This window comes from Python bivittatus, unplaced genomic scaffold (genome assembly GCF_059951505.1).
Source record: "Python bivittatus isolate LINGU-HERP-01145 unplaced genomic scaffold, Pbiv_v1 ctg000200_np1212, whole genome shotgun sequence".
Lineage (NCBI taxonomy): Eukaryota > Metazoa > Chordata > Lepidosauria > Squamata > Pythonidae > Python > Python bivittatus.
In genome coordinates this window covers 21,185,168-21,199,724 of record NW_028277040.1, presented here as the reverse complement: position 1 = coordinate 21,199,724, position 14,557 = coordinate 21,185,168, and the positions used below count along the sequence as shown (strand labels likewise).

The window sequence follows — 14,557 nt, the reverse complement described above, 5'->3', positions numbered from 1 at the left end:
GGTTACTAAACGAGGCAGTTTAAACAAGGACTACCTGTATCCTTCAAACTTTAACAATAATAAGCTGCAATTTAACAAGATAGGGCTGGAATGGACATTATACTCCTATAGCACACAATACTTAGAAACTCTTAACACAAAAAATATTTTTCTCAAGTTCTGCAAAATGACTGAACAATATTTTGACACTGTGATCCTATCTATCTATCTATCTATCTATCTATCTATCTATCTATCTATCTATCTATCTATCTATCTATCTATCTCAATAGGGGTTCAAATACTTAAAAAGTTGTGATAAAGTGATACTTTCACAAGGTCAAAACATATTGGCTTATTGAACTATGTTGCTCTGTTGTTTTAACTTATGAAACTATCCTCAAAGAAGAAAAGTTCATATCAAAATAATCCAGTTTTTATGGCCCATAACAGGGATTTTATCCCAAGCTACACTAAATGCAAGCAAAACAATTTGATGTCCCTGGAAGAGCTTTGTTTCTTGCAGGACTTTTCTAGATTTATTAGCCAACAAAAGAAACATGTATTGTTGAAACTCCAGTACTGAGCCTTTTTCTTGCACACCAATGTCTATCATGAAGGAAAGTTAGATGTACCAGATAACCTCCCCTCCACCCCCACAGTCATCCCAAAAGAAGAGGTGCAGATCAAGAAAATCCCTGGTTTGTGTTTATTTGCTTATTTGTTTACAAGATAGATGCAACATATGTACAAGAACGTTTGAAGTACGAGGCTGACATTTTTCTGAAAACTTGTCAGATGCAGAAGAGCACAGCAGGAGCCCTTCCCAAGAGGTGTTGTGAAAGAGAAAGAAAAAAAATGCACATGCCACCCACATTCTCTATTTTTTCCTCTCTCTGCTTCTTTCTCGGTGCTCTCTTTTACCGTATTCATCAGGATGGCTCTCTTTACGCTTCCTTTGCTCTCTGCTTACCTCTGAATTGTGGCTTTTTGCTTCCTTTCTCTTGTCTCCTTCCTCACTGGGGCTGTAAGCCGGCGGCCTTGAATCTGAGCTTCGCCAGCCCCGCTCTCCCTTGCTGCGGCTCCTGCTCGTGTGCCTGTATCGTTCCAATTCTTTTCTCCCCTCTGCGTTTTCCTTTCTTTCCTTCCTTGTGGGCTTTCTCTTGCTCTCACAGGAGCCCCATTTGTTGTTCTCCCAAGAACGATCTTCCTTTAAAAGTTGACCCTTCTCTCTATCTTTGTCCTTGTTATCACGGCTGCTGGAGAGATCTTTATAAAGTTTCTTCTTCCCCTTCTCATCAGAATCACTGCTGCCAGTCTCTGAAAACTTGGTTCTCCTTTTTTTCTGAGAATCCATTTTTCTGCAAGGGGCTTTATCTTGGCTGCTGGTCTCACTATCACTGCTGCTTGCTGAAGACTCACCAGAGGATGTGGAAGAGGATCTGTTCTTATGTTTTCTGTGTTTACTTTTACTTTTTCGCTTCTGCTGCTTTTTCTTCTTTCTGCCTTTCTTCTTCTTCTTCTTCTCTAGGCGATCTAGCTTTCTTTGATTTTGAACACAGAAAAATGAAGCAGGGAAACAGAGTGATATAACAGTGCAAGCTTTTTAAAAAAAGTCAGTAAATAGACCCTACACAATAATTTTTAGATTATGGCGAGCTTACTATTTTTTTTAAAGAATCAACCATCAGACTTGCCTCTTGACCTTTTTAAAGCCATCTTTGCTATTGCATATCCTGATCTAATAAATGTGTTCATGATTTTTTAAAAAAAAGCCTTAGAGGCATTGCACTAAAATGTTCAGATACCAACAATTATGGCTCCGTTCCTGTCACAGAATTCAGTGGAAGCTAGGCACTGATTGCTATGAAAGCAGGATACTATTATTTCAGTTTAACTAGGCAATGTATGAACTGGAACATGTTCATCAACATGGGACACTGTTTGTGCCTGCAGAGTTCCCAGACAGATCCAGCAGCTACTGCTGAACATGTAGGAAGCTCATGAGATAAACAACCACTAATACATTGATAGAGCATTGCAGGATGGATTTAGGGTGCCTCAATTTCCTCTCCCTAGCAAAGAAGGTGGAGATAATCTAAGGGATACATGTGTTCTGTCCTAGACGTCACACATATATTGGAGTGCATATATTTATTTATCATTTAAACCATTCATTTATCTGACTCTATCCACTAGGCACCATGGTGTGTAATCACAGTAATACACTATAAAATATAAAAGCAAGGAGAAAGCAATAAACAAATGGATCAATTATGTACAAAATCTACTTTCCCAAAAGCCAATTCTATCAACTATTATGGATTAAGAGTGGGTTAATGTTGGATCCAGTAAGAACAAATAGCATATTTCCAAACATTATTTTTTAAAAAAATACATTATCTTTCAGCTGTAGAAGAGAATTACTCAGTGTAATTTATGCCTTTTTTCATCATAACAAATTTACATATAAAATAGTATTATAACAGAAACAGTTTATGGATCACTGCAATCATATTCTGTAGATGCTAAGTACATAAAGGCTCAAGAATGTGCTTCTCACAGAGCAAATCAAGAGGAAGGGGTTTCAGAAGCCTAACTTAATCCCCAGCTCTTAGCAAATCCCACTCAAATAAACAGGGCTCCTATTGAAATAATGGACTTAAAATCACGGGTAAAGATAAACTGTGATTAAATAGTCTATACAATTATTCTAGAATAAACAGAATCACAACTTTAACTTTGAAGTAACTCTTGTTAATGGCCTCTATGTCCTCATGACATGGTTACCTCAAAAGTTTTTGTTTTTGCTTAGTTGTCAAGGATTTCAGAAATTCTACTTCTGGGTCATCTTCTCCCTCGCTTGCAACGTATTCCTAAAAAAAGAGATTGGAAGACACAGCTACAAAACATGGATGGAAGAGACAGCATTTACATTACAGGATATAAATAACGTACTTTTAAAGACAGTTGAATAAATATTGTTCTGAGAGGCGGAAAAGATAATGCTGCAACAAAGAAAAGAGCACCGAGGTAAAGCACAGGAATGGGGTCAGCTGGTTGGCTTAGCTAGGGGGGTCAGTTCCCTTCCGCCACATCTCCCTCTTTTTTTAAACTCTTCTCCTTCTACCCAACTACAGCAGTTCAAGGCTTCAGTGCATTAATCTGCAACCATCCTAACGCTACTTTGTCCCCATATTTAGTGCATTTTAAAGGCAACCTGGGATCCATCAGATGGTTTTTTTCCAGAACCTCCAGCCTGCGTAGCCAAGCTGGAGGACATGAAGTTAGAAAAAACCATGTTCAAGCAGTATTGCTTGACTGTCCCATTGACAAGGAGCTTGTGCTGTGGAGCTCGCATGAGCCTCCACAAGAACAAACGAACCTTGAGGACACTAAGGATCTAGAAACTCATATCTTGCTGTTACGATGCTCCTTCTGATGAGAGAGAGGCTCAAAAGGTCTCTCATCAGTAAACGCAACACCATGTTGCTCTATTCAATGTCTGAAGGTGGTTGGAACTATGCTGTAATGATGTGAAACCCAAGAAACAGCAAAAAAATAGCACATCTCTTAACACTGGTGACATATTCTCGTCTCTGGTAAGCAGGGCTCTACCCTACATTTGTCAAGTTTCACTTCTGATAGCTATGCAGAGAGCAACGTTACAATCTCCATCAACACACAGGGAAGTATTCAGAATTGCACCTCCCAAATATGGCATCCCCTGAAAGGTACAGTCATTATTTTTCACCCAGGGATAGGGTTAGATAAAGCAGCTGCTATCATAAGCAAGCAAAGAGAAGTCAAAACCATTTCCTCTAGTAGACAGTAAATCTCTACTAACCTGCAGGAGGCTTTTCATTTATTAGACTACGGATTGGACAAATTCTAAACTATCATTCCAGCTAACAAAAAAAAAAATGGAGAAACAGACTATATTTTCGGAGACACAGAGCTTTCTATCTATCTGGCATTCCCATGGATATGCATATTATAAAAACATTAAGCAACAATTCACAAGCAATCACATTTAGATTTACACACATTTTCAGCTTACCGATAAAAAGATCATTACCTGGGATGGATCATCTGCGGTCAAGTTTCTCCCCAGTACATTTTGTTTCAGCGCAAACCCACTGTTTCTCATCTCCGCTATTAGCTCTGAGGGGTGCATTGATGGCCCTGTTCACCAAAATCACAGTTTGAATGTATCATTTATATCTCTCTACCTTTTTTGGACTACACAGTAGGAATTCAGTGGAAGCTTTGTTAAGTAAAATCATAGCTAAATCAACTCAATAATCTTCTGCTGAGCAAATAATCAGATATGATTTTCTAAAACAGCAGTCTGGAGATTCAGAATAAAAAATAATTGCATTTTTCTTTAAGTGCAAGGGGATTCTCTTCTTATGTAACTTTGTCACATTGAAAACAATATATTTTAGGTAACATCTAGCTGTAAGCTTTTGATAAATGCACATAAATTGAAGTACAAGCCAGCTTCCAAACTTAAACATTTTCTGGCACCAAAAGCATGCATTAGAGCAGGGATTCACAAGCTGTGTGTGTGCGTGTATGTGGTCCTGAGCAACCGAAAAGAGAGTCACAATTTAAAAAAAAAAACCAATCAGGCTGATGCAGGCACAATGACAGCTCTATTACAATTCACCCTGGGCTCTGCTGTTCCCTTTCCTGTTCAAGCAGGAACCAATGTAGACAGTGTTTCCATGGTGGGCAGCTGTAGCATTGTAAAGTCTGAGAAGCCTTGGTGATATATAGATTAATTATTAAAAGTAAGCAGCCTGTTTAATACCTGCCCAAACCTAGCCCCAATGAAATAATTCTATTCATGGGGAGGGGTGCCACACAAGTTCATTTATCATGTTAGGGGATCATGATACCCCTAAAGAACTCCTGCTTTAGAGGGACACTGAAATAGTAATAAAGCATAACTGTAGATTTGCAAAGATAGTTAAAATTTGTTCCCATATAATACTAAAATAATCACCCTCTATTTAATGTCTGGATCTAATATGTATATGTGAATATATATATATATATATATATATGTGTGTGTGTGTGTCTATCAAATAAGAACTGGAATTTTAAAATAGTTAAATAGATCAAGGCTGGACAGTAATATAGGGTGGTCTCTCTCCTTTCCCTCTCATGTAATTTTTTCTAACGTAGGTAGAAAAAGGTAGGTAGAAAATCTCCCTGAAATTGAACTCAGCTTTTGGGGACTTCATGGACACCACCATGTAGGGGTTTTTTGGCAATGACATGGTATGTTTTCTCAACTTTCCATTCTAATTTACAGCCTAGTGGTTCCTGATGGTGTTAATGTAGTCCAGCCTTGCTTAATTTTTCCAAGATTCTCCAAGGTCAGCCAGGTGTTGTTTACAACATGATGCCTGAAAATCCAAATGGTTTTTCAGAACACCTTTTAAAACATAAACTCCAGGTGTCGCTTAAATGTCAAGGATTTTAAAAAACCTTAGTATAGCATAAATTTCTTGATGAAAAAAAATTAAAACACATTTTGTGTATATGTATGATTCCAAACATACAGTAGCTTGTCAAAATGAGGAAAATGATCTTTTGGTATAGCTGAAAGTAGCATCTTTTGACACATACTGTATATGACTTTAAGAAATTATTTTAAGGATGCTAATTTCTAGACTTGTGTTTATGTGTTCTGGCTAGGGGCACATGCATATACATCTAAAAGGAAATGTTACTATAGTCAATGGGACTGCTTCTGAGCAAACAGGCACAGGATTATCCTGTGAAACACTGGTACACAAAGAAAAAAAATCAAGAGACTACTATGGAAGTTCATGTGTGTTATACATGATTACTACTTTTTCTCTATTAAGGGAATATAAAAGTAATCACATAAAAAACACCATACTCACAGTTAAAGATTAATGCTATTGGATACAATCTCATAGAACAAAGCACCTACTACATGCAAATCTTCCTCACCCACCCACCATTTCTCATCTTTGTACTTCATTACAGGACAAAGTGATGACAGGCTGATAAAGTTTTGCCATTTAATCAGTCCCCATGTTCCCGCTGGATGAAAATCCACCCATTGGGTTCAAAGTATGTTATGAATGTCTTAACTTTCTTCAGGGTTTAAGGTATCCATTTCACCTTTTATCTCCCTCCCCTCAAAAAGCCCAAATATTTGATCTCACCCATGTGGGTGGGTGTGTATGTGTATGTGTATGTGTATGTGTGAATCTGGTGGCCAAAAATGGATGCTGGAGCGTATCACCCTGATATATAGCAATATTTATTGCCCAATTACTGAGATTATTTTCAAAGGTCATACAGTGAGTATCTTATGAATGAATTCTTTTGCTTTTAAAGTTTAGCTGGTGCTTTTAAGTTTATTTAAAGTCCACTCCATTTATACATGTCTATGAAAGTATTTAAGATTCCTTTTATTTTATCTTATTGCTGTCTCTATTCCAAAACAGTATATATTTTTCTTTTCCTTTAACTGAAGAGATTTCTACAGTACTGATTTTATTTTCCTACTGTGTAGTGAAATTTTACTTTAATGAGATTAATTTTTTTTAAGTAACTTGCCTTATTCATCCTACGATTAGCATCCCAGACCTGCTCAATCTAAAGTGGTATCACTGCTGTTCACAAGTAGAAAAGCAATTCCTAGATAAGAAATTCTGAATTTTTGTTTTAATACAGAAAATACTAAATGTTAATATTTAATATGAATATTTAATATGAATATTACAGCATGAAAGTTTGCTGAGAGTTAAACATCTGCTTATAAGTTGGTATTTCATAGCAAGGGCCAGACTGATCCTGCTTTCTGGCTGTGGGGTCCTTAATTCACTGCACTGCCACTGTACACAACTATAGGCTACAAAAAGGCTGACTGGGTTACAGTTAATCACCAGCTGAATCAACAGTGTGATACAGCTCAAAAACAAGACTAATACAATTTTAGCCTGCATTAACAGAATCACATTTTTCAAGCTATAAGAAGTAATTCCAGTTTATTTTTTCTTATTTGATATGTTTGTAATATACTTTTCCTCCAGAAGACCAAGCGGATCTGGCCCAAGTTTTGATGGACTGTGGACTTGAATCAGTCTCTTTCCATCCTGGCACTATCCTCTGACTCCACATTGGTCCTCACCTGGACTTCTGTGTGGAGTCTTAAGTGCCACCTCAAGAAAGTGACAAACTAAAATGGGTTTAGAAGACAGCCAATGCAGATGATCAAAGATATGGAAAACATGTTCTTGGGAAAAAAGGGAAAAACAAAGGAGGTATGTTTGTGTGGAGGACAACATAGACAACAGTGGCAAAAATATGCAAGAACTGTTAGCAGATAGTAAACTAGGTTTCAGGCCTGCAAAAAGAGGGAGTGTGAGAAAGAGACTCAAAATAATTCTACCTTAGTTCTGTATGATATAAAAGGAGGCAGAGGAAACACTGACAGTTTCTGTTATATTTATTTATTTATTTAATCAAGTTTGTCATGGCCCATCTCATGAAATTACTCTGGGTGGTTTACAAGAAGATAAAAATTAATTAAAATACAACATAAAAACAATCCTAAAAATAAACAGGTTTCAAGAAGATGGAAAATTGGCAAGTAATTCAAGGAAGCATCATCAGGGGGCTAACCACCTCCAGGGACGGGTAGAGCCCATATCACCCCATACACACTGGCAGAGCCAGGTCTTTAAGGTTATTATACCTCACAGCAAGAAACTAGAGTTCCACTAGTCCTTGTGGTGACCTCCTCTAAGGGCTGACATCAATCTTGAGAGCCTGACTACTTTCTAATCAGAGAGGCATCAAACCTTGCCTTTGGTTGTAGAGATGGCATCAGATCCTCAGGGCACTCTACTGTCCACAGCACAACTAGCTGAAAGCACTGTTACAATACAATAAATTGCATGGATATACACATCACAATTCTGCACAGTGCCATAATACAACCAACACAGCAACTGAGACAAGGTTCAACAACCAACAGCCAACCAGTACTTCTTCACTCCCATGGACATTTGCCAGAAAAGTCTGGAAGCCCAGGATCAATTTCTGTTAGGTATTCACCATGAGTGTTTCCTTTAAGGAGTATATCATTATGATAGAACACATTTCAGGTGAGGAAGGATGGCTGTGATTGGATAGTAGAAGTATAACAGTAGCTGTTTCCCAAGCAAAGTTGTTGGGGGGTGTTTGGAGAGGAAATACTGTTGCTGAACTGCTACATTGGACTGAACTGTAAGTGTATGACCTCAGATTGTTTAATTGACCATTGCCTATATTGTATATATTTGCTCACTGTAAATACAAGTCTGTTGGACTAAAAGCTGTGTTTGACTTGTTATTTACCACTGTGTATATCTACTGGTTTAGTAGATATCATCTCCAAGCCTATCCCCTGATAATTTCTGACTTTTACAACTCAGTGTGAATTGTTTATGGTGGGTCAGCCAGCAAAATTTCCTACAGATCACTCCAGGGTGGGGGACTTTTGTTCTGTGTCTGCTGAAGGAAGGGACAGCCTAATGTCCAAAGATTTAGAGCTGCATTTGATGATTTGGCTAGGAGACCAAGCCCAAACTGAGAGATCTGCAAGCGGAAAGACAGAGTTTGTAAGAATATATTGGATTTTCAATTATCTGCCAGAGATGTGGAATAGAATGGGCTTGCTTTGATTGACCAGGGTTGAGAAGGACTTGCTGATGACATGAGAGATGAGTTAGTAAGATAAGTCACACCAGAGAACTGGGTGCATGTTACATGTGATTAGAAAATTGAGGCATGGAGGAAGGTTTTACAGTAAGGGGAGGTTTTATAGCCTCTCTTCTCTCTTTCTCTCTCACACACACACCCCGTTGCCTCCTTGGATGCCAGCACTGGAGAACCCATGCAAATAGGAGCAATAAAAAGATTCCTGTCTTCAGCAGAAAAACAGAGAAGGAGAGACCTTGGTTCATGTTTCTATTGTGCAGGACCCCCAGCCAAGATCTGAGTCAGCTGCAAAGTGACCTGTGGAATTGCAGGCACATAGCAAGCAAGTGCCCAAATTGCTCCAAAATCTGGTCTTTGGGAAACTTCACAGGTTCTCCTCCCAAGAGCTGGGTGAATGAATAACCACAACTTTTACATCAGATTAGAGTATAGCAACAACAGAATTCATATCAGGGCTTGGATCAATGACCTCCAGGGAGAGCAACAGAGTGATGCTTCACCTTTTCTGTGAATGAAGGACAGTTGCTTCAGAATGCCCATTTAAAATGTTCCCCTTCTTTTACAGGAAGAAATATTATAACTATGCCATAACAAACTGGAGGGTCTGGGGGAGTGTTTAAAACTTTGCACTGGGTGTTCAGAGAGTTCTGGTGGCCAAGGATGAGAGCAGATGTCACAGACTATTTCATCTTGTCATGTCTGTTGTTGCACAAAGACTGTCCCTGCAAAGCTATCCGATTTACCCCAGCCCCTTCCCTTCACTGTGTGTAGTCTTTGCAGTGTCTGCTTCCTCACCTGGCCTATCTTGATGGGCTGATAATTTGGTTAGAGAAGAGAAGATGGGGTGAGGGAGGACATTATAAGACTTATCAAACAAAGAAGAGTTGTTTGGCCAGGAGTAGATTTATTGGACATAATGTATAGGAGGGAAAATTTCAGTAGAACATTAGAAGAAAATTCTTAATTATATCAGCAGTTTGACAAGAGAGCCAAGGAGCTTTCCTTTCTGGGCAGGTGTTTATTGAGGATGCTATAATATCTGCAGAAATTATGGTTCTAAGGCCTTCATTTAATACTGGTGGATTAGGATCTGGTTGGCTGAAGCCTTAAAAGAAAAAAGTGGTCATCATCATGGCCTTCTGAATGAAGATGATTCACAAATATTTTTTACCATGTTAAAAATAAAAAATTCTTCATCCAGACAATTCAAAATATATGTGCCAAAGTGGAATCTTTTGACTTGCTATAGAACAACTTTGCCCAACTTCTCTTGTGTTGTATCATTTATTCTGGTTTTGCTAGTAAAAAATTGGAATCCTACTTTGGTTCTACCTATTACTTTGCTAGATACTTGTATACTTTCCAGCACATTTTCACAGCCTTAAATGCTATAAAATAACTTTTCTAGAGTCATAGAGTCTGACAACAGAGAGAATATGCAGCAGAGGGGGAAAAAAGAGAGTCTGCTATCCTATAGGAAACTATAGGAAGGTAGAGAAAAGGTCACCCAAAGATGCACAACATCTCAGTATCATTCTGGGCTGAGAAAGCATGGCAGATCCCTTCTGAAGATGAGGTCCTTAAAGAGATTGATATCACTGCTTTCCATTCTAGTTCTCCAATAATTATGGTTGCTCTAGTCCTTGCACAAACAGCAATGTGGCCCTCCAAATGTTGTTGAACTCCAACTCCTATTAGCTCTAGCTAGCGAGATAAAAAATATTATAATCCAATAATAACTACAGGGCTACATTCTCACTTCAGTTACTCCTACTATTAAACATATTATAGCAAGAAGGTCTGGAGTAAAAACTTCATTGGGAATAGATGTATACATCTGGTAAAAAAACTGCTAGAAACAGTAATTTCTAGTTCATTATGCTCATGTAAAACAAAGACCAAACTAACTCTTACAGCAAATTTTAAGGCAGCCACAAAACCAATGGCCCCCCAAAAGTGAAAAACACCGCAGCATTGCTTTATAATAACTCGAGGCAAGTTCTACTATTTTCAGACAGAGAAAGAGATGACTGGCAGCTGCCTTGGATGATCAGCACACCTGCAATCTCAGTTTGGTTTCTGAAAGAATCAGAAATGTGTCTTTCCAGTACTCCTGTCATGGTCTGACAACAGTATAAATAACTAGCAGATACCAAGAGTTCATTAAAAAGCAAATGGTTGCTTTAAATCAGGAAACTCTTATCTAATTGGTCACACATCATGACAATGCCATCCAACTTATGTAGAAAAGTAGAGCAAAAAGTTTTACCTTTTTATTATTATTGGTAAAAGTTAATATCAGTATTTTTTTAAAAAAAACAGCTTAGCCTAAAACAGCATTTTGATTGCCTAATTTAACTTTATAAAGGATGTAGTAAATCTTATAGTGGGTCTTGGTAAACCTCACAGCTGGAACATTCTCTCACTACCATGTAGCTTCCAATGATCAAAGTAAGTTACTTTATATGTCAGACTAAGATTTCATAATGGAAATAAATGCAACATCGGGGGGAGTGCAGTTGTCATGAAATAATTACAGTCCTGGGAGATTACAGACAAGGCTGTACCCCAGGGGTGTGATTATCCCATGATAACCACATCCAGTGAAATTGCCTTATTGCAAAAATAATCTCCATTCACCAGCAAGATATATTATTCAATAGGAGACTTTTGAAAGTGGAAAGATTATATTTTTAAAAGTCTGAATTGACAAATGGATTAGCACTACAGTCAAGGAAATAGGGAAAAAAATCCTTTCCCAATAGTCTATTTATTATTTCTTTTGTTTACTTGGTATGGAGCTGTTTTGCTTTTAAAGACTACTTTTAAAAAGTTCTCATTAGCTCCTTACAGACATTTTTCAATGGTATGGATGCAATCATCCTGAAATCACTCTATGTGAATTATTACCATGAGATCAGTAACATGTTTGTAGGTGAGATACAAACACGAACCACACTCTGGTGGTTCTAATAATCACAGAGAACTCCATGCAAGACAGCAGTGAAATATTCACTGAAACACGGTGGCTGGAAAACTCATTAGCACACAAAGACTTTCTCTTCATCTAAGATACCTGAAAGCATTTACACGAGACATTTGGCACACAATCTTTGTTGAAGTCAGTGAAACTAGATAAATATAACTGGACGTCATTTGACAAACTGACTAAAATTTAAACACCTACCTGAGCCATCACTGGAAACTGAGCTTGCGTTAATTCCAGAAAGGCCAAACAAAGGACATTCTCGGTCTGTGTTTACGTGGCCCCACTTGTGACATTTAATGCATCTCACATTCCTCACCTGAAAATGATTCATACTGACTTAATTTCACATTTCAATATGTTTTATCCCACTATATCCAAAGTAAAGATTTCATAATACAAGGCTAATGTAATATTTTGTACACTACTAAATGCACGACATTCATCTAAAATAGAAGGAAGGCAATGCATAAAACTTGCCTGGATGCCAAATGGCTGGTCTCTAATGTTCATGTCATCCTTAGCATACCTGTTAAATACAAAAAGATGCATACATATATTATTTCTGCACTAAAAAGCATTATAATTACTAGCTACTGGGGATTCAAGCAAGAAAAAACATAAGGCTTCAATTGTTTAAGTTTCAGGATGCTTCCAAATTCTAATTTATCCACATTTATGCAAAAAGTATGGAGATACAGATTTGGCTCTTCCTGACATCAAGAAAGGCTAAATATAATGGGAAAACTCAATTTATGGATCGTTTAACACACTTTCTAAATAAGATCCCCAGATTGCTGCTCCCTGAGGAAGCAATCTTTACTCAGAAGGCAAGAACAAACCTTTGCTAGTATAGGAGGATACGTTCTCACCCTTTTTATTCAGACTGTCACATTCACCATGTCAAGGCTATGGTGCTCGTGGATGTTTAATGATCTAAAATAGTGCTGCTTTCACTATTTCTCTCAGCTTTCGGGCTCTACTTATTATTCATGTTGGTCTAGTAGAACACCATCGCTTCTTAGTTTTTATTGTTCTACTCTATGTGCCTCTTGCCTCTGCTCTTTGTGGTTAAACTGTTTCAGTTTTAATGTAAATTTAAGTTGTATATGATTTGAATACTGTTCAGTTTTGGGTGCTGCACTCTTTACCTTTTAAATAGAAAAATAGTAGGCTGACATTTTAAATAAATATATACACAAGAAAGGCATTAGCAAGAGGGCTTCCTTGGATTTCATTGATCTCTACATCCTGGGCTGTGTCAGAAGAGGGAAAGTTTTATAAAGATGGAACTTTGTTCATACTTTTTGAATCTATTTATTATGTGTCTGCTGGTGGAATGAACCACTTGCAAATAGCTCTGGCTCTCTTGCTATGCTTCATCTCCACATCCACTGAATCTGCTTCAGAAAGCTGAGATATCTTCTAGGGCAGACTTGGGAACTCCAGGCAGAGATGAGAGAGCAAGAGAAATTCTCACCACATAAGATGAAGTCCTTAAGTAAAATGCTAGACATTATGTGAAACTAATATCTAAACACAGAATGTGTACTTTATAAAGTTTGGTCAATAATATTCTTTGCTCATTTGCCTTCCTTCCATTTATCAATGTTTTATTCTAAGATCTGATATGGCAACTCATGTATTCAGCTAATCTGTAGAAAAAAATATACAAGATATTATGTATTGAAAAGGTAGTTCCTCTCTTGGTTTTTAAAAAAATATATAGCTTGAGTTAACAATCTTCTTGCTGAAGGAACACATACATGAAAACAAACTCTCAAAATACATTAGTCAAGTTATAAATTAATCATTCTTACTTTTCACGTGGAGCTACCTTCTGCCATTCAAATTTGTATTCCGTTTCTCCCTCCTGCTAATAACAAAACATATAGACTCAAGCTGTAATATATATTCAAATTGAGAATTTGAAATGTGAGAAAATATAAGAAATTAAACATCAAAATTACCTCTTTGGTTTCTTGTTTGATGATCATGATGGAATGGCAGGGAATAGGATAAGACAGACCATTAGATGAGACATACTGTAGGCGACGGATATCAACAACATTCAGATCACAGATCACAACAACACAGACCTCTGAAAAAAATCTTATTTCATAAAGTTCATCTACTAAATCTCAGTATTTTCTTTTTAATTATGCAAAACTGAAGGTGTGATTTCTAGATTCATAATAAAGGCTGCAATTCTATATAGCCTTATGCCGGAATCTCACCACATGTAGACTTACTCTTCAGTAATTTGATATCTATTTCAGGATTTTTTAATGAACCAAAAATATAAGAACAAAAATATTTAATCTACTATTGCATGGCCAATTTGCAAAGGTTCAAGCTTGAATCAGAAGAAGCATTTTACCTTTGCCTAAAATGACTTGACAAGAATACAGCATCCTTTCCAACTTCCTATACAGCAGCTGTAGAATTTTTGTTGCCATAAGGGAGATTAAAAACTTCCCATCTAAATGTAAGGAGTCTTTCTTAGAGGCTCATACTCTGATTAAAGTCTTTGAGTGCATCTGCATGTCATGCTTAATAATAAGATGGATAGTATGTCCTATTTGGGTCCCATGTATGCCCACTGCCTCTTTCCCAGCAGCGCTTGTCAGTGGGCTGTTAACCATTCCTAGCAAATGAATGCCTCATTTGAATACAAAATGTATGCTACCATGTGTGCTACCATGACAAATTGCAGAGGGAACTATCACTGTATTTTGTGGCAGACTGTTCCTAATTTGAAAAAGGCCAGTAATAGTGTCATCCTGTGGCCAGAAGTCACTCTACTATGGAAGGACATAGTTACACATGGGGCGTTAG

General features: G+C 37.5%; 1 protein-coding gene across 2 annotated transcripts in view; it reads right to left on the bottom strand.

Annotated features, from left to right (window-relative positions):
- Positions 1-674: 674 nt before the first annotated feature.
- CIRSR (corepressor of RBPJ and splicing regulator) overlaps positions 675-14,557 on the bottom strand; it is an 18,335-nt gene continuing 4,452 nt past the window's right edge. The window contains exons 4-10 of one of the 2 annotated variants that reach the window (XM_007431916.3): positions 13,690-13,700; positions 13,540-13,595; positions 12,200-12,248; positions 11,921-12,038; positions 4,058-4,164; positions 2,770-2,855; positions 675-1,523 (exon numbers count right to left, since the gene is read on the bottom strand). In XM_007431916.3, the coding sequence (XP_007431978.1) occupies positions 860-1,523; positions 2,770-2,855; positions 4,058-4,164; positions 11,921-12,038; positions 12,200-12,248; positions 13,540-13,595; positions 13,690-13,700 (1,091 nt within the window). In that variant the 3' untranslated portion in view covers positions 675-859. Of the gene's footprint in view, positions 1,524-2,769; positions 2,856-4,057; positions 4,165-11,920; positions 12,039-12,199; positions 12,249-13,539; positions 13,596-13,689; positions 13,732-14,557 lie in introns of those variants that run through there. The other variant, XM_015888704.2, reaches the window with a different exon arrangement.